General features: G+C 38.9%; 1 protein-coding gene and 1 pseudogene across 2 annotated transcripts in view; one reads left to right on the forward strand and one right to left on the reverse strand.

The window, feature by feature from the left end:
• Positions 1–21,415, reverse strand: part of LOC138037218 (PMS1 protein homolog 1-like) — a 58,845-nt gene that overhangs the window by 23,380 nt on the left and 14,050 nt on the right. Inside the window, exons 1-7 of one of the 2 annotated variants that reach the window (XM_068883198.1) lie at positions 16,694–16,935; positions 9,860–10,552; positions 5,444–6,853; positions 3,848–3,934; positions 3,463–3,510; positions 2,572–2,708; positions 1,383–1,496 (exon numbers count right to left, since the gene is read on the reverse strand). In XM_068883198.1, the coding sequence (XP_068739299.1) occupies positions 1,383–1,496; positions 2,572–2,708; positions 3,463–3,510; positions 3,848–3,934; positions 5,444–6,853; positions 9,860–10,552; positions 16,694–16,825 (2,621 nt within the window). In that variant the 5' untranslated portion in view covers positions 16,826–16,935. Of the gene's footprint in view, positions 1–1,382; positions 1,497–2,571; positions 2,709–3,462; positions 3,511–3,847; positions 3,935–5,443; positions 6,854–9,859; positions 10,553–16,693; positions 16,936–21,415 lie in introns of those variants that run through there. The other variant, XM_068883195.1, reaches the window with a different exon arrangement.
• Positions 17,175–21,172, forward strand: LOC138037241 (stabilizer of axonemal microtubules 1-like; annotated as a pseudogene).

Genomic DNA, 21,415 nt, shown 5'->3' on the forward strand with positions numbered 1-21,415 from the left:
TCAATTTTCAGCTAAGATATCCGAACAGATCAAAACATACGTAAAAACATCTCCTCCGACAGTCTTTATACAATACAAGGTCGAAGGACCCTACAAATGTCTCTCAATGGCTTTTGGCCTAATTTGCTTGTTGGGTGCCCTTGAATCAAAACAGCTGAATCTGCTAACGGTAAAATTGACACACAGGTTTGGTTTTTGTGGAAAGGAAAATGGGAGCACCCAGAGAAAAACTTCTCAGAAGAGAATAACGGATCCCTTGCTGCCGTCATTGTCTACATGTACGTTTTGCTTCAATAACATATACGGCATCGTGCTATTCACCAGTTGACTTCAAGAAGTAAAAGAACTTGTTAAATCCTCACATTTAAGCCTTTTTTAGCTTTGATAACAAGCCAAGCCATCAAAAGCTGATAAATTCTTAGTGGAGGGTAGGTGCCCAGGAAGCCTGGGGGCTGCAACCGCAGTCACATCCCCAAGGCGCTAGAACACCCGACTGGCCTGCCCAACCCGCAACCAAGCCACGAACCCCCGCTGCCAGGCCCCCCTCAGGCACCCGTCACACTTGAGCCAGATAGCTCAGTGGAAAGACAAAAAATAAAATAAAATAAAATAAAATAAATAAATAAATAAATAATTAATTAAATAATTAAAAAAGGGGGGATAGGGAGGGAACGCCGAGAACCACTAAACTACTAATTCGACTCACAACGCCACGCCAACAGAGCAACAAAAATGCTGCAAACACATGGGACAACAACGCATGCACTAACCAGGAATACCGCTGGACAATGTCATCCCCAGGGCTCCCACAACCTTAAGACTGCTGCAAACGCTACAGAACGCATCAAACGCTAACAAACGTCTGCAAAAAAGCTACTGAACAAACTAGCTCCGGTCGTAAACTATTTAACTATATTATCAAACGCTACAGAACGCACCGAAACGCTCAACAAACGCTAACAGACGGCCAAGACTCTAACAACCGTCTGCAAAACACTACTGACCAGACTAGCTCCTAGTCGTTAACTATGTTATTAATTTCATTTAACTATAATTGTGTAGCAAAAGCACTAAGGATCCCATACATTCTTTACAAAATTCCGAATTTTCAAAGCATCATTGCCCAGAGATTATCTGGACTTTTCAGAGATAGTTCATTAGGCAATGCACTTTCAATACTCAGTACTTTATTCTTGGCTGACTGATAAGAAAACGATAGCTAGTTGTGGGCTAATGAGGCAAAAAATGTAAACAAAGATTCCCCTGTAAAAAAAAAAAACCAATTCCACATGATGTCACAATCAATATTACCCCACAACCTAATACAGTGACAAAGTACATTTTGAATGAAGAACGTCTACAAATCTACAAACTGAGCTAACCTATACTGATTGACACAGACAATGTCACTTCCTTTTCTTAGCAGTAGCCATACTCCCCAGGGATCCAGTCGACCAATCAAACAGTCTAAGGAGCCAGAGTTTTGTTCCACTGACCTACAAGAAATGAAAATAAACAACTGAGGGCACCTTGGTCTCAAAGTACCAACTATGCATACAGCAGGGTCACAAAATGACCACTGGGGCTCTAGCATCACTTGTAAAGAGGGTACATTATGTACTGTATAGCGGAACCCTGTTTTATGGTCACCCCATGGTCACCCCCCCCCCCCCCCTCCCCGCATTATCATGGGATTTGAAAAGACAAATTAATGTAGTCCTAACGTTTATTCTCAAAAATTAAGTGGTTCAGCTGACACCTGTTCAGGCCTGCTTTGAAGATTGCATGGAAATACCAGATACTACACTCACTTGAACAAAAAATGTAATTACTGCTCACTCCCTTCGAAGCATCCCTGCTGTCATGAGCACTCTTCTTCAATCATTATGGTTTTATTGTTCATACATATGTAATAACAGCCCCAGATTTTCATTTAAATTTGGGTTACTGTTGATAAGTTAGGATTGTAAGCATTAAAGAATCACCACGATGTGCAGTTAATAGCTTGCATGTTTAATCACCAAAATCCTGCCACATTTCACCAAAGGCAGCCCAGACTCGTAGGGTAAAATTATAAGGATTTGAATGTATGAATGACAACCCAGGAAGCTGAGAAGTCCCTTAAAATTGCGTTCAATCACGCAATAACTGAACAGAAAGTGAGAAAGTCACTAGTACAATAAAGTACAGCTTTTTTATCGAGAACTTTTGCATATAAATATCTTTTTGAGTTAGTTTGCTATCAGGTTTCCCATACAAATCCTTATAATTTTACCCTGTAAGTCTGGGCTGCCTGTGGTTGCTGTGCTTGAAGTTACACTAACAGTCTGTTGGCTGCTGATAGCAACAATAATTATTTGTCAAGATCTTCCTTTCTTCAAAAAATAATTAACAATAATAATTATTATCTCGGTTAATGAGTTCTCAACCAGATCTTCCTTGAAGTGCCTTCTAATACATGGCTCAATGAAACAGCTTATTTTACTTGAAAATGCACAGTGTCACTTTACTAATAAATTACTTGACACTGTGTCTAACTCTAAAAAAAGCTTAGTTGTTTAAATTCTGTACCTCTTCTCTATTCTTCTCTTTTTTGCTAAATCTTTTAAAGAATTCAGACAAAAAGGAATCTCTGTCTTCTTGTAGAGCAGCTTTCTTTGCAATGGATTAGGTGACATGATTTTAGTTATCAGTGGTTGGTTTGTGATCTGCAAAAACAGACATTACTTTTGGTCAGAAAAGAACACTTGGTCTTTGTAAGGAAGCCTAAATTAAAACATTGTTTAGGCTGAAGAACTTAGTCAAAACTTGCATATACAGGTAAGATTTATTTAATGAGCAATAAGTTAAAGTGGCTAGTGCTACTATGATCAAAAAATATTTCACTTTTTTCCATCAGATTTTGAATGCATGATTACTTAAGACTTGACAGGTAAAAGTTTGAGACTTGATTTCTATCCAAAGACTGTTTACTTTGAGTGTAAGTTTTGGATTTCATGGTCCACCATTACTCACAGTCCACACTGACCAATTCGACCTCAGAGGGTTGGATCTAGGGTAAAGTGACATACAAACTAGGTTAAGATTTCAGCGTGTAAACATAGCTTGTTATGCAAAACACTAGTTTAAAAGTCTGAAAGCCAGAAACTCCCATGCTAAATATAAATTAATTCGCGCACACACACATAATAGTTATTGCATTCTTAACTGGCGAGTCTTTGACATCATTTTTCCCCTCGATCCAGCTCTCTTAAAATTTTAAAGTTAGTTATGGCGGATCATTAAATAGGAAAATTCTAGTTAAAATAAACAGGTGTCTTTTTAAAATCAAGGTCTAAAACTTGGGTCACTTATGTAGTTTGGTTAACACAGATTTGAAATCCAAGGGAAAAAAATTGATGTTTTGGTCATAGTAGCACTTTAAACACAGTTGATTGGCCATTTTATCCTGTCTACACCTACCTCTGGAAATTTCTTTATCTTCTTGCTTGAAAGAGACAACCTAGACTGCTGCAAAAAAAAAAAAAGGAAGGGGGGGTGAGAAATCAAATAGGGTGGATTTGCGAAGGATTTGCTAATGCTGCAACAAGGGAACCAATAATTTTTATTGCAAGGTACATGTTACTTTGAGGCTTGACTTGACTACACTTTACAAAACAAGGTGAGGTACAGGTCTTTCTTGAGCAGGAGTGCAAGGTCAATAGGTGGGATTTTTCAGCCACAACTCTGAGATCCTAAGTTTTTGTTTTGTTTTTTTTTTCACATTTCCTTCGCCTCTTGGTCGTATTATTCCAGTTTCAAGCAAAAACCCTCTTGGAAAAAAAAAAGATTCTGTCCACATAAATACCTGATCAGAGGAATGTTTTCTTTTACGTTGAAAAGGCGTAACTGGGGTCTTGTTACATGAAGGAACAGGAACAAGAAGAGTGACAGGCTAAACAATAAGGAAACGAGGTATAACAGAATTAGGTTATTATTTTTATGTGTGATGATTTTGAATCTCTGGTTAAAGAGATGCATGCTATTGTATTAAAATTCCTACTCCTCATGGAAATTAACATAAAACCAAGTAACAGAGCTCAATCTTAGATGTAAACTGTTGTAATGCAACTACAGTAGTAATGTCACTGTACACACCAGGTGGAATGATTGAAAGGATAACCTCGCATTGCCATAATAATTGTTAAACAGTGCTCTGACAATGATACCGGTAAGATCACATAATTTATGGGCATTCTCAGTAAGACAAATTTATTTTTGATTATGGATTTTGCTCATGCACATTGCTTCTTGGCCTTGGATGCTAGAACATCAGTTTTTCTTATTAGCTCCACAAATACTTAGATTACATTGTATATGCAGTTAAAAAATACATGTACTATCCTGAGCTGGGAATTCCTGACACCCCCTTCAGGGCTTGCAGAGAGAGGCCCTGTTGTTTACTGTATGTTATTAATATTAACAATGCGTGTGTACAGAAAACATGTTTAACAGACGATTTCATTCATCAATGGGGCACGTCAATGAGTTAATCAGTGTCCCATCCATTAACAATTCATGCTTTAATTATACTGTAGTTCAAGATGTTACCCTGATTTGGAGAATTATGAATCTAACTTTTAAAATTACTTTTATAATAATCAAAACCAAAGTAGCCTGTCATAAACTATAGTGCTGCGGCGGTGGGGAAGTGGTTTTATGATCAAAGTTGATAATGTAAATTGGCCACCTAACCGCTCCAAAAAACACATGGCTATTTGCGGGCTTTCTCTACATCTACATGTACATGTAGGTACGAGGGAAAGCCGCAAGAATCGAGAACAAATATTCATCTTCCAATCAGCACCCTTAATCCTCACAGTATTAACAAACGCTTTTCATTTAACTAATGTATTCCTATTTTTCATGTTGCCATGTTACCACCAATAGCATAGCTCCTACTCTACTATAAAAACTACACATAACTCACAATTCCTCAATTCGCACTGACGAAGGGCTAACGCTCGAAAAGTCAGCTTAAACAATCTCTGTACGGTGGCCAATTTACATTATCAACTCCGTTGATAAAACCAAATTTTTGTCATAAACTATATCTGATGGTCGTAAACAATAAAACATGGAATCACCTAAAATCATGATCTACAACTACCTACATGCAAAACCACCTCTAGAAATCTAAATAAGACAATTATTGTAGAACTGTTTTTCACCATTTCAATGCAGTTTAGTATCAATTTTGGTGAGTGCCTCCCTGGTCAATAACTGACCCATAAAAACCGGATACAACATTTCAGGTGTTCACACAAGCTAAATTGAAAGTATTCCACTTTAGCTTGCATGAACACCTGAACTGCTGCATCTGTTTTCTATGGGTGTGAAGAGTGACCTGTACTTTAGACCTACGTGTATCGGAAAAAGGAACATTTTGTGAGAGCAACCATACCTCCACTTCATTTCCTTGCTTATCTACAATTCCATGACCCATACTCCAGTCTTTGTTACTGCATTTTTTTCCATCTGCATTCCGTGGAACTGAAGCTACAGATTTGTCTTCTGCGACAGAACTCCCATTGGGTGCAGAGGACTTGGTATTATTCATTGATTTAGAGTGCCCTCCAACAGGTTTTGATGGAAATGAAATTATTTCACAGTCTGAGTCATCAAAAAGATCATCCAAGTCTAGTGAAAACAATGTCTTGAGAGATTGACTTTCAGAAGTCTGAGTAATTATTGGTCTACAGCTACCTTTTGCTGAACATTCACTTACATGTACATTACCGTTTGTTTTCTCACCACCATTTTTAACTAGCAGAACCTTACTTCTTTCATCTAATATGGGTTTATTACCTCTAATGCAATCAGAACTTGCATTGTTCCTGACAACAGCATCATTTCCTTCACACAGTGTTTTGTCACATAACACTTCTGTAGGATTACTAAAGGAAGGTGCTAGAGAAATGTCAACGTTTCCTGATGTGTTTGTGCCTTCTTGTTGAGCAGATGATGAGGACGATGCTCCACCACTGCTTTTATTTACACTTGTTACTGTTTCTTCTTCAGCACAGTTAATGGAGTCTGCACGAAAAGAGTCTGCTTTTGGTAAAACACTTATTTCATCATGGTGAAGAGAAGACAAGGGAAAATCTCTTTCCTTGTGTCGATTTACACTTGTTAATGAAATTACTGCATCTGAGCAAGGAGAACTATCACATGAAGATGAATTTTCTACTTGACCACCCTTTGATTGTTTCTGGTGTGATGTTCCTTCCCTCAATAAGTCATCCCCATTACAGTTTGAGAAATTCAACAAATTGTCGTTCAAACAACATTGAGCATCACTTTGCGACAATTGAAATTGTTTTTCTTTATGTGCCTGGTCAAATGACCTGTTTTGGTCCAAGAAATGGCTTTCCTCTTGCCCCTTGTCCTTGCTTTTTGAACTGTTTGATGGAATGAAAGTTGGATCATCATTTGATGAATGGAAAGTGTCTTTCTCATCACTAAATCTGCCATTCTTTGAACTTTGAAACTTCGCTATACCACCATCAAAAACCTCTCTAGTTAAATGCAAATGACTCCCTGAAGTTTCAGTTCCATTCACAGTAAAATTACAAGGAGATGTAGTTTTGTTTTCTGAAATCCTGTTCCTCTCATCAGAGTAAAATGCATCTAACAGCTTTGTCAAAAGTGTGAAAAGTTCATCTTTGTTTGTCAGCATCACACTGGTTTTATTTGGCTCCACATTCACATCAAAGCTGTCGGGAGGTAGCACAATGCTCAAAAAGGCTATGGGATATCTGTTGGATCCTCCACGAGTGTGACTACTGTACAGTGTGTAGTACTGCCTGATGAGCTGCAATAACAAAAATCAGTTTGTCACCAAGTGCCAACCTAGCATGCAGCATGCAGTAGTAAAGTAATCATCATTTTCAACTTGAATGCACCTATAAATAAATAATTATAAAATAATTATTTTTGCATTAATTAAAGGTAAATACATTATATCCAACAGTTTTGAATATAAAATTATTCTACAGTAACTGTTCTTACTTTGATAACTTGCTTATGTTTCAGAAGTGACATTGCACCTACTTGTATGTACCATTAGCAAAACTAACAACCGTCTGACCTACAACCAAGGGGTGAGAAGTATGGGACTCCACATTTTCTGATTTACTTTGATGTGACATTAAAAAATTGACTTCAGTTTTTATGTGTCTGTCCTCTTATTGATTATAAATTGCGTCATAAAAGTGAAACGAAAACACCGACCCCCAGTCCATGGACCTTCCTACCACAGACTGCCTTGCGGACCGGTCCACGGACCACCCCTACGGACCCCCTCTAAGGAGTGCTTAAACAAAATAACTAAGTTCAATTCCTACCACAGACTGCCTTGCGGACCGGTCCACGGACTACCCCTACGGACCCCCTCTAAGGAGTGCTTAAAAAAATAACTAAGTTCAATTCCTACCACAGACTGCCTTGCGGACCGGTCCACGGACCACCCCTACGGACCCCCTCTAAGGAGTGCTTAAACAAAATAACTAAGTTCAATTCCTACCACAGACTGCCTTGCGGACCGGTCCACGGACTACCCCTACGGACCCCCTCTAAGGAGTGCTTAAAAAAATAACTAAGTTCAATTTCTACATGTACCATTTTGTTTGGGAGAGAGAACATGGAGAACATGAAGCCTGGGGTGAGTTCATAAACAAGAGAACAAAATGGCAGAGGGAAAGAAGGAAAATACAAATGAACAGGAACAGAACTTAGTTATTGTTGGTCTTTTTCACAGCACTTTGGTCCAAATTTGCAGAGGGTAACGGTTGAGATTTCCCAGACAGGAGTGGTCTATCCAGACAACCCATAAGTCAAATATTAAGTTCTTATATATTTTACTTTATTTATTGATATTTCTATGTTGTTTTGGGGTGGTCCATAGAGGGGGTCCGCAGGGGTAGCATGTGGACTGGTCCATACGGCAGTCTGTAGACCCAGTCTGCAGGGAGGGGAGGGGGGGTTCCACGGACCAGGGGTCAGTGTTTTTGGGTCACCCTGGAATGTTATGATGCAATTTGTCATCAATAAGAGGACAGATGCACAAAAAACTGACTTCAATTTGTTTTTTGCAATAATTATAACAAAACTCCAAAATGGTTATTAATTGCCAAGTTAAAATGAGGGGAAAAGACACAGTAAACAGCCATAAAGATGAATTTTATTGAAATTGATGGGAACATTGTCAATAGCTTTTCTCGCTTTCTGATTCGCTACTTACGACAGTCACTTAAATTTCATTGCTTGTACTGTTATTGATGATAAATATTAGCCAATGAGCGCACAAGAATTTAAGCAGTTATTGTAAAAAAAAAATGATTTGCCTAACATCTTCAAGCATTTGAAAGCAATTTGTACTGTCAATAGCCAGAATACAAATTTTCAGAGAAATATGTCTTAATTCAGGTAAAGATTGTATGACCATTTAAACACTTGGCTTTTGCCCACCAGACTGAGTGTAATTTTTCATATTTATGCACGTCCACAAACAGAGCTCAGATTCCTAATTTTACCATGGGTCAAATAAGCGAGAATAAATTAATGTGAAAGAGTGGAAATTTTCAGACTTTCGTATTTCGAAGAAAGAATTTTAAAGCAGTTTGAAAACTTAGAAAAATACAAGGATTTGTATGAAAATCATTGAAGCGTAACCAGGTGGCAAAGCATCCTTTTCCAAAACAAATCCTTATAATTTTTTCCAACTATAACAACACCAGTTTAAACGATATCCTTACGAAATCAGCATGGTAGCAAATTTTGAGCTGCTCTTTTTATTTCTGGAAAAAATTAATAATTTCATGAAACCAGCAGAATCATGAAAAAAAGGTCATTTGACAAATTGCAGCAAAAGGCCAATAGGGGGGAAAGGGTTAACGACATCTCTGTCTTTAACCCATTCACCCCTAAACCAGCCATACTTCGTACTTTACTCTGTCTAACACCACAGTATTTTATTGTCCAACACCAGAGTATTTTACTCCGTCCAATGCCAGACAATTTTACTTGTCAATGGGTTAATCACTCACTGAAAAACTACATGCATGTCCCCAATACCCTTTGATGTCCAAACCGGCCTAAATCGGCCATACTTAGTACGTATTTTACTCTGTCAAACGCCAGATGATTTTACTCGTCAATGGGGAGCCCCCAGGAGTCAATGGGTAAATCACTCACTGCAAAAACCCATTAATCACTCATCAACCATTTCCCCATTAACCCTTTGACACCCATCCCGGCCTAAACAAGCCATACTTAGAATTTTACTCTGTCTAGCGCCAGATGATTTTACTTGTCAATGGGGAGCCCCCAGGAGTGAATGGGTTAATCACTCACTGAAAAACTTAATCACTCATCAATCATGTCCCCATTAATGACCCTTTTCCTCCTAAGAGTGATACCTATAGATTTTACTCTGTCTAGCTCGGTTTTCAATTGAGTGTCGAAAGTACGTAATAAGCTAATTACTTTGGTTTTGCATCTACTTTACTCAGCGATTGGTTCAAAGTTTTTGCGCCACTTTTTCAACCAATCAGAAGTGAAACCAAAACCAATTGTGGCTCACGCGTGCACATTTTCCCGTCTTTTGTGTCGGCTACGTGTAATTACTTCGAGTTTTGATTGGCTTACTGGATTGTTTCCGTCCTTTTTGATTGGTTAAAGTAATTACTATGGTTTTGGTTTTACGATACTCATTTCAAAACTGCTCTAATGCCAGATGATCTTACTTGCCAATGGGGGCCACTGCAAAGTGAAACAAAATTAAAAAATTATAATAAATAGTTAATAAAAATATGATTACCTGATAAATAAATTTCAAGTCCACAGGTCTTTTATTGACAAACACGAAGCATCTGTCATTTACTGCACGCCCAGTGATTTCAAAATCAGACCCAGGCCTTGGCAGATAGCCAACCACATCAATACCACTATTATCTTCATCACGAGATTCTATTGCGCCCATTTGTGCCAACAATGCTGTTCCAAAAACAGACAATAAAGCTGTTCTGTGATTGGAAACTTTATTTTTTTGCCACACAACTACTTTATTATGACGCAATGAAATGCGCAAAGCAGGGTGTATCAAGCTGTAGGCCATCACCAAATCCTCTACTCTCTTTAACTCGTCTTTGCACTTTTTATTGTTGCTGGAAAACTGTTTTCTTACTGGAAGGTTTTTGAATAAGTTGGTTGCTATTACGGTTGTACCAGTGGTAGCTGGTTTTGCTTGAGAAGCCTCCAATTGCCCATGATGTCCAATTGTATATAACATACCAACTTGCTCAGACTCTGTCTTCGTTAAAACACAAAGATTGCTTAGTGAAGACAAAGAGCCGAGAGCTTCACCACGGAAGCCATATGTGTGGAGAACTTTCAGGTCAGTGTCGCTTGATATCTTTGAAGTGTAATGTGGTTGAGCAATAAAAGGAGCATCTTCAAGTTTAATGCCACATCCATTGTCACGAACCTCAATTCTTTCCAAGCCCCATCCATCCTAGAGATTACAATGTAATCAGCATACAGTACATAATTTATGAACTACAGCTGTACCAAAACCAATAATCTGGAGCCAATAATAATAATAATAATAATAATAATAATAATAATTAATAATAATAAATTTATTTTTTCAAAGCCAATCATAAATAAACCGTTCAAGTAATAATGCTGCAAAGAAAGAAAGAACGCACTTTTTGTAACATGGGACATCTACATGTGCAGTGCGTATTTCATTATTTTACATTAAGTCAACTATTTCATGTGGCACCAACAAGTGAAATACTGTAAGCCACATGGACATGCTTTTGGTGAAGGAGTAAAACTGAAGAACAAAAAGAATTGAACACCTAGAGCAGTGTTGATAACCAGTCCACTAACTTATCATTGGCAACAACCAGGGGCCGGTTCCTGGAAGGAGGAATAAATTATACCAAGTATAACTTTTATTCCAGGGATAAATCTGTTATTCTAACAGAACAGAATTTACTCCGGAAATATAGGTATTCATGGCATAAGGCACATTTATCCCTGGAATAGAGTTATTACACCTTTCAGGAACCGGCCCCAGGCTAATTATCCTGTCTACATACATGTACTAGTTACATGGGAGGAGATTGCACCATGCCATTCCACTCCCCAAAACGTTTTTTCCAGTTGTTCACCAATGTGGATATTAACTTCCCTCAAAAGGACTCAACATAAATTTCAGAGTACAGTTGAGTCCTGGTTAGTTAAGTAGGAGAAATACACTGTGCATTTCCCATTTTAAATACCTTATTACAGGAAACAAACGCTTGTGTTAATTCAGGTATTTCAAATTAACAGGACTTAAAATAATGTGCTTTAAAGGGAATTTTGCTTCCCAATAAAGGAAATTAACATGCAATTTGAGGGGGCAAAATTTCAAAATGTGTGAAAATGACACGTCTGGTACACCCCTTCCAAAAGAAGAATTTATTGAGAACAAAAAGAATGCAGTTGAAGGACAGTAAACAATTTTACTGATGTGAAAGATTGATGTGAAAACAAGTATGCGAATAAAATTTATTGTTTGGCGAAGTGACAAGAATCTCTGCAGTGCGTCACAGATGTTGGGCTTAAATTAATGTGAATTTAACATGAATTTTTCAAATTCGCACTAATTTCATGAAGGGTTAGTTTCCTGTAATAGGGTAGCTTGATCTTGACACTAGGGATGACATCATTTTGAGCAACTTAGAAAAAAACAACAACAACAATAATAATAATAATAATAATCAACAACAACAACAACAACAACAACAACAACAACAATAATAATAATAATAATAATAATAATAACAATAATAATAGTAGTTGTAGTACAATGTAGTAATGATGAACTATACTGTACTTAAGAGGGGAGGCCCTTTTAAGCTACCAAAACCATTGCTTGGACCCCTTCAAATAGTCATTTCTCGAATTCCTTTAACTCTACAGTTATCCTTTTTTGCCTAGTGTGTTCTATTGAACATTTCTTTGCATGGTTTGACTCACAACCATAATTATTTAGTACATGTAAATCACATGACCAAAACAGAAAAATGCCTAAAAACTCAGTGAGCTAACTATGTTTTTCACAAATGCAACAGTATGGAAACATTCTAACAAAAAAAGTGTTGAATGGATTTTAAAAGAAATTATTAACTTCTCATAAAAAGTATGACATCATGAGACCCTGATTTGATACTCTTTTCAGTATATCAGTTCCATTTTTTGTCCAAATAGAAATTCCATGCCACAGTTTCTATCTGGTAAAAAAAAAAGTCTCTTCCTCTCATTTCCTAGGAACTTTTACTTGTTTTTCTCTGAAACGCACGGCAGAGGACTAGGACTACCGGTAGTTGCACATGTGCTTTCTGATTGAAGTTATGTCAGACGTCCATTAAAAAAGCTACAATGTACTCCATAGAACCATTCATGGAATGTTTTTGGAAGCTTCCTTAGCAATCATCGTCTCTTGGTAGTTAAGTGGTACCCCCCTTAATACTGTACAGAAATCAAATCAATTCATATTTAAATGGTAGGTTGGTTTTGAGGTAAGGGAAAACCAAAGCACCCTGAGAAAAAACAGAGCAGAGTAAAAAACCAACACACTCAACCCACAAGCAATACCAAGGTCTGCGAATCAAACCCAGCCACATTGGTGGGAGGCAAGTGCTTTCACCATTTCACTGCCACCCCTGCTTCCTTGAAAAATGGAGGAGTTTTACCCTGGCTGTCGACAACATGGACACCTGCTTGCGAGGAGTATGGGACGGAACTCCAGGAGTTGTGGTCGACCTGGCTGGATTATTCTTAAGCACATTTAAAAGAGACCACAAAAACAAATACAGCCAGGAGTCAGGTTATTTGCGAGGTGCTGGATAAAAAGTGAAGTCTTAGTGTCATCATGATTAGACCCAATGCATAAATGGCGGCCAAAAACACACTCTTTTGTCTTAGTGCTGATTATAGACCAACCAGCCTCATTTTAACAAACATTTCTTTTGTTTTTTTTATTTGAGCTAAAGAGGCTAGTGGGTCTAATTAGCACAAAGACAAAACAATATTCTTTTGGCCGCCATTAAGGCATTTGGACTATAAGAAGAGTTACAGTTGTATTGCATAACGTCTTGACCTTAGGGTAAAGGCTAATGTTTGATGACATTTAAGATACATGTATCAGTAAGATTAATATTGATATACTACTGCATTATCAAAGTATCCCTCGAAATAAGTGTCGCTTCTAAATATTTTTCATACACCTCTCCTATAAACAGGCCTTCTGATATTACGCAATGGTGCGATTTCCCACAATCGACCTCAAATCGCATCCCATCGCACAATTCACGAAAAATCGCATAATTCACAAAAGGACACACAAAATTCATAAAATGAAACATAAATCAACACGTTTCTTAGAGATTCCTGCATACATACGCAATTTTTAAGATGATTTATCTTGGAAAAAGGGCTAAAAATCCTTTGCCACCTTCGATTTCGTAAACATTCGAAATTCAAGGCTTTATTTTGCATGTCGGGGACCTGTTACGGGTCTCCTTCTATTGGTGCAACACAAACACGCACTTAGACATGTATACACACCACTGAAATGATGACACAGTTGCCTTCTCTTAGAGAAGAGATTTGAGAAAGCCGCGGCTTATTTTCTCTCGCATAAATAGGGGTATGGCCCTATTGTGATTGACCATCTTCGGACGTTCGTGGTTGACAAGCACCTTTATCATTCATTTGGCATGTTAGCTGTGTCCTTTCAACTTTTGACGTGGTACACCGGTAGTCCAGAAGACCTCATTTTTTTTATTTATTCCAACTAATGTCGATCGAGATACATAATTACTGTTCCTTTGTGTTCAAAATGTCTTTAGGGCAGCAAAAAAGTGTTTTTCTTAACCTGAAACCTTATAAAACAAGCTTTAAATTGCTGAGAAAAAAATCGCATAATTTACATTATTTATTGCATAATTAGCCTTTCTAATCGCACAATCTGCCCTGAAAAAATCGCATAATTTGCATTTTTTAATCGCACCCTATCAGAAGGCCTGTATAAAGCATGTAGCGGCAGCTTCCCCTTGGGTGCAACCCCCAGGGAACCCATGGGAACTGAGGGTATTTGTTGAGATTGTGAGGCATTTATCACCTGAAGGGGTGGGGGATTTATACACGTTTTGCACACTTTGGGATACCCCATGGGGGTTATCCCGGGGATTTTGTTGGACAGCGGTATTTCGTCATACAATCAAGTCTCCCGCGGTTCAAAGTGGAGAAGGCGTGTATTCAAGCCCATTTTTCAACAAAATGGCTGAAAGAAAGGAGAGTGTCTGCATTATTGGTCTCCCTTAACTCAAAGTTTCACAATTTTTCTCATATTCATTTATAATTTTACAGGTAGCAATATTTCTTTTCGTGTTTTTACAAAAATTAATCTCCCTGGGTCTCCGGGGTCGCACCCAGGGGGAAGCCACTGATACATGTACCAAGACGACAGAAACCCCAAGCCCCCTGGTTTTTTCCCCCAATTTGAAAAATCAAATCAAAGGGTTGACATTTTTGGGAAACTATGAAAAAATTGTCAGAGGGACTGAACTTTTGTTGCCTCTGTTGCAAAACAGAAGAAAACAGCACTGCACTTTGAATAACGAATAAAGAATTTTCCTGGCGGTATTGATAATGCACACAGGAATGTTAATTTTTCTCCCAAAGGGTTTCTGTACATGTAAAATAATAATAATTAATTTTGTCTCATGCGTGTTGTGGAATAGCATTTAGTATGAATGTCTAAGACTACTGTAGGGGTGGCAAATGGTAAAATCCAAGACTTGCCGAGGCACCGAGACCCTTGCTTGAAAATCCGAAACCGAGACCGAGCAATTTTTCGAAAAATCCAAGCCCGAGATCCTGTTCCAAAATAAATCAAGCGCAAGACTTGATAATCATTGAAGTGCTGCTGCCAACAACAGTCATCTGGTCACAAGTTTTGTTATGAATTAAATTTGGTTTTTTTACAACCAATCAGGACCGGAGATTTTTAGAGGTCCCATGCTCTCTGATTTCCACTTCTGGCCAAAGGGTTTGAATTGATGCTGATGGGGACTAGGCCATCAGGGTACGTAATGGACCCTTGATCAGGGTACGTAATGGACCCTTGATCAGTCTTATGTTATACCAAGTTATTCTAACTTGTAACATAGCCATACATAATTTATGAAATTGTCTCAGGCTAAATATGTCTTCCAGTAAACTTGTAAAAGATTAATTGTACCTTTTACCACACTCGACGGTGTGTTTCTTGAGGGATAATCTGGAAGGCAATTTTAGGTAGCCTAAGCAACGACGATGGCCCCGGTAACGAGAACGTCATCTCAAAATACAAAATTTCAGGTTATTGTAATCACTTTGTGATTATCTCAACCTTTTCATGTGACAAAAGTGTGGTAGTTCCTCAAAAATTACCCTGCTCAGATAGGTGCTTAATTTAGGGGAGAAAATGAAAATTTATCCTCAAGTGCTCATGTTCTTCATAAAACGGCAAATTTGGCTATTTCAAAGAAATGGATAAAAGTTTAAAAAATCTATGTGGAGAGCATAATAAATATGCAAGTTAATGAAGTTCTTGTTGCCTTCGCTGTTGTCGTTGCTAAAGCTCCCTAGTATTGGGCTTTGCCACAAGATCTCGCCATAGAAAAAAACCCTTGGTATCCAGGGTAACATCATCGTTAACATTGACTTAGACTACAGTCAGACTCAGACTAGCTTCTTAAAGTGTTCTCCTGTGGCGAAATCAAAGCAACACCCAAGGTTTGGACGTAAAGTATTAAGCTACATGTACTACAAAATCTAAGGAAACAAACATTGGATTAGAAAGCAACCGGCCAGAAATCGAATCAATCTAAGCATTTTGTCAATGTGTGAAGCTATATTTACATTTGTAGTTATTCCTTACTCTTAATAAAGTTGTGCTTAAATTATTACCAAAGATTACTGTAAGGTACTATTAACGTCACGAAAAATATTCAGTTCATGTTGTCACACTCTTTTTGGTTCGTTTTCTCTGTATATCGGCTTCTACATTGTAATATTTTTTTCAAATGACAACAATCATATCAGGGGCTGCAGAGAGGGAGGGGCTAGAGGTGCTAGGGGTCCTATGGTGTTGTTTTCTCCTAAGCCTCTGCCCCCTTCCCTCACACCTTCATGATCTGTACCAAAACCTAACCCCCTTACTTTCAAACGTACTCCGCGGCCCCTGCGTATGTCACTATGTCGAACATTAAAATTAATGCATGCATGAAATCGATATGTGATACTGTAATCCTTGTCAACGGAAATTTACAGATAAGAAATTAGTATTAAGACTAAGCTACCTTTTGACTGAAACTTCGAGACCTTGGGGAAAAAATGCGAGATTTCGAGACTGAAATAAATGCACTATAAACGAGATTTCGAGATTTCGCAAACGCTGTCGAGGTTTCGAGGTCGGATGAAAAGTTTGCGAGACCCAAGATTTTGGAGGTACCATTCGCCACCCCTAAGACTGGGATCCAAAAATATAAAAAATATTGGAAGAAACGAAAAATGTAGGCTCTCACTCAAGCCAAGAAATAAATGCACTTACTAGTTTAACTTCAATGCTGGTTGCTCCGGCATCAAGAGAATTTTCGATGAGTTCCTTAGCCACTGAACTGACTGAAGTAATCACTTGCGAGCTGGCGATGAGCTTCACCGTGGAAGGAGGTAAAAGATTCATGACACTAGGTATCAGTTGAAGTTAAGTAATTCGCCCTTATAAATTGAATTAGTCAAAATGGAACGATACTAAGGCTTCTAAATGGCAATCGACGGCCATGTTTTTTTAGCGGGAAATTAAGATGAACCACGAAGATGACAGCATAAAAAACGATCACTGCCGGACGATCAACGAGTGCTTCCGAGAGAAACCCGACAATGCGAGCATAATATAAATATAATTTTCATTGTCATTTATCAGGTTCGATAACCGTCAACATAGCCAATCAACTCCGCCCATTTTGGCATACAATACCCAAGGGACAACTCATTTATGTATTCAGATTACACAATACTATGCTGTTGTCAATAGCGATAACAAGTCACAACACTTTTATTCCTCTCGTGTGGACCATCGTTACTCTCCAATTGACGAAATTTCTTTCAGCAGTTTCGATGAGGGTATTCTTCTAGCATTCTAGGTGAGCTGCACTATTAATTAATGAAAGTTTGAATTCTAATTTGGACTTCTTCGAGGACAATCGCATGTGTTAGAAGTCACTAATTTTGCGAGAAGTGGATAACAAACTTAACGACATACTGGGCAGCGAGCATATCCGCCTCGAAGAAAATGTTTACGGTCTACTTTTCAGGTTTAAAAAGCAGAGAAATAAGAAATGGCGTTATCAAGGCAGTATACAGCGGAAACAGAGAATCTTTTGAAGGAGAAAGGACTCCAGTGTGTCTGCGAACTGTGCGATTGTGGGTGAGTTGACACATTATTGTTGCTTCATATCTCCTTTCGGAAGTTCAATACCTGTCGTGCAGATGTTTCTTTTGTGTGATTACAGAAGGCCACTGTGAAATGCATTAGGAAGCAAAAAGCATACGGAGTTAAATTGTGCAGGGAAAATATCCTCGTTTCATCGAAATATCGCATGCTGTTTGCGAGAGATTGTAAATAAGCCAACTATGAGGTTGAATCAATATAAGCGCTCAATGCGTGAAGGTTATGTCAACAGAGATACATATATAGCCTTCCCTTTGAGTGATTTTATATCAGAATTTACAGACTGGTGGTCATAACCAGACGACACGGGCTTTTGTTCTTTTCATGTCCACTGATGTGTTTTCAGACGAAAATGCTGAATGTTTAGCTTCGTTAAAATTCCCAATCTGATCTTGCGAGGCCCCATTGTCTTGGGGCAGGGGTGCAGTGGTACCTAGGGGCTATTTTGATCATTGAAAAGAAGCGGATCAACTTAATTCGCGACCAGTATTTTCTGTATTCGGAAGACTAAGAAACATGGCATTACCGGGGTATGCGTTCCAATCCTTGCCCACTTCTGAACTTATTTGTACATTGCTTACAATCCGTGCGAACCAAACGAAAATACAATAGAAAGGTCTGGAGCGAGGATGAAAACGAAGAGTGAGACTGGGGAAAGACTTAAAGCCTCACGCCCAAAGCAGGCGTGACAATAAAAACTGACTGTTTTGCAGTCTGGTGAACTTCACTGAATTAACCCTTGGATCTACAAAATCGGAGAAATTTAGTCGAAATACTTATAAAAAGAGCTACCTTTGTTTCTCAGGGAGACCCTGGTTCTCTCTGCCTTCTTAGATTTTGATGTGTTCTAGTACATCCAACGTAGCTTTAAGTTCTTTATGCTGTTTATATGTATTTCTTTAGTGGATACCACCGTCACGAAGGCTGCACAAAACCTTCACACAAAATCAAAGGAGTGTTTAAGCGGCGGGGAATGTCCGGCATCAAGTCGGATTATCAACACACCTACACACTCCACGGGGGCAACATACCACGCAATGCTAGGAAACCATTGCCGCGCTTAAGAAATCCCAATCCACCTCCCATGGACTTCAGGACAGTGCAAAGAATGGATTTCATTGAGCGAAAACCTGAACCACTGGAATTTTTTAAGGTATGGACATAAAGACCAACAAGTGTTCCCGTGTGAGGGGTGGCTGTGTTCAAGCCCCGTCGGGACCAACCCTCATAACAACTAATGCGTTTTCAAAATTCGCCGTTTCCTTGTCCCTGCAAAAAGTCATCGCCACTCACGTTTTTCTGATAGTTCTCACCCCCACATAGTAATACCTTCAAAACGAGCTCGAGGAAAACAAAACATGACAAAATCTTCCCACCTTTCTTAGTTAGTGTTACGTCATTCCTTTCAAAGGTGTTGGTTTCTCCTGTTCAAACTAGCACGTTTTCCAAATCTATTTAAGCTCTGTGGTCGTTGCTGTCCAAAGCTTAAGTTTTGGCTGTCCACGCTAAAACACGAGCGTTTTCAAAAGGCCGATGAGCAAAAACACATAAAAGAGTTTACTTGTTGAAAACGGAAACGCATTAACAGGGACCGCGGAGATCATTTTAAAGTCTTAGGGCTAAAAATCTTCGTGAGCGCAAGAGGTAAAATTCAAACATTACTCATGTCATCTCGAGCGCTGAAAAATCAACCCAAGCAAAAATGTGGTTGCTATAGCCCTACCAGCCCGTCCCCCTTTGATTAACTAATGTAGATGGAGCTTCTTCAGAATCTTCAAGTGACTGAGTTGAAAGTTCTGCCTTTGGTTGGCCTCTTTGAATGGCTTAATTCTGCAGTCCGTTCGGCATATGAAGTCGATGAAGCGTAGGTCCTGTGTGCATTAAAATTCGTGGCACATGCGTTTCCTGCAAAGAATAGAGGACCAAGTTCCTGGTGTAGTCATCCACTTTGTGCGCTTTCTCGGCAAATTTGCAACTGTTTAGTTCGAACTTGAACTTTACAGGGAGGAGCCGGACACTGTATCCTATCGTTGAGATTCTGTGGGAGCGATTTCCGGATGCGCAAATCAAATAAAGAGTTTTGATATATTTAGAAATATTTAATTGTGGATGCCACTGGCAACAATAGTTTAATATGCATTTCTTAAGATTATTACCGATTTAGTTGGGAGGTGCCTTGCATGGGACTCCGGGTCTCGTTTGCACTTACCTTTTGGTCTTTTTTTTTTTTCCTTCGGACCTGTATCTAACTAAAACCATTAAAGTTGAAAAAACAAAACAAAACAATCATTCTTAGCCACATATTCTCAGGATGTTGAAAACTCACGAAATACATAAACATATTTTCGTCAAAAATAAAGTGTTAGCCGGGCTTAACGTTGCATGAAACGATAGTAAAGCCATATCTAACAGTTGGTTATATTTGTTTTCATCCTCAGACCGTTGAAGAATACAAAATACCTGAAGAAAAGATTGACGGGAAGACAGTCTATGCTCAAGACTTTGTTGACCGAGGCCCCACCAAGGTGGTTAAAATTACCCAGCCTAAACCGATTATCGAAAGCGGGAAACTGAAATTTCAGTCGGCAACCACTCACAACCAAAACGTTTACCCCGAAAGTTCCCCGTCCCCAGGCACCATTTTCTGAGTATCCCTGCTACACAGGCTCAATACTTTACCCCGAGAAAAACAGCAACTTCAAGGTTAAAACGTGGAATCAAGATGTTTACCGTGGTAAATTTGCAGTGCGCCCTGAAGCTTTCAAACCGAAAGAAGATCAAGTCACTATAGGTATAGAGGGGGATCACTTTTTAAGGACAGTTCATAAAGATGAATTTAAAACACCAGAACAGGAAGCGAGGCGTGAAGTGAAGATTCAAAAACCAACGCTTAAGACTGAAAAAACGCGCGAAATTTCGGGACGATACCCAAGCCAAAAGCGACTTTCCAGGTTTTGGCGCGAAAATGCCATTGCCACCAAAACCTGTTCACCACCTCCAGCCACGCTTCGATTGGCAATGAACAACGCTCAGGAATTCGAGACAACCAATAAGCAGTTTTATAAAATTTCGTGGGATCCGAGCAAGATCGAACGCACGAAAACTTTAAAACCAGACGATGACGAATATGTGGCACCAGAAGTCAAATTCGCAACTACTACGATCACAAAAGACGATTTCAAGCAAAGGGAAGCTGTAAAGATGCCGAAGATAAGACCTCCATCACGAATTGAACCAAGCAAGGCGAAGTTCTTCAGCGAAACAGCTTACAGCGCGCAATTCAAGCCTTACGAGAAAGTTCCTTTCATTCGCTATGGAGATTTCCATGAGACGAATTTTTATCAGAAACAGCTGTGAAATTTTATCAAGACGGATCTGTAACGGCACAGGACTTCAAAGGGGCCGAAGTTGGACGACCTCGCACGACTATGAAACGGAAGAGAAACTGGAAAAAGTCAACGAGAAGATGGCAGGCAGCACTTCATACAGCGAGGCCTACAGCCGAAAGAACCTTCGGATTGCTCTTATCTTAGGTGGAGGTCAAAGCACTTAGCCAAGAAGGCCTTAGCTACTGTTTGACGGAAATAATGTTGTTTAAGAAAGAAAGAAAGAAAAGAGGAAAAGGCACAAAAAACTGCAAAAAGAACGATTTTCTCGCTCATGTGAATCTCTCTTCAGTGTAGGGGTGCAGGATAAGCTATTCAAAAATGACGTACACAAGCATCTCAAATTATGCACTACGCCTTCTCGGATGCCACGCTTCTTTTCGTAAACGCCGAGAATATATAGTCGTTATACTCGGTGCTGACCGAAAGAACTGTC

This window comes from Montipora capricornis, chromosome 1, assembly GCF_036669925.1.
Source record: "Montipora capricornis isolate CH-2021 chromosome 1, ASM3666992v2, whole genome shotgun sequence".
NCBI lineage: Eukaryota > Metazoa > Cnidaria > Anthozoa > Scleractinia > Acroporidae > Montipora > Montipora capricornis.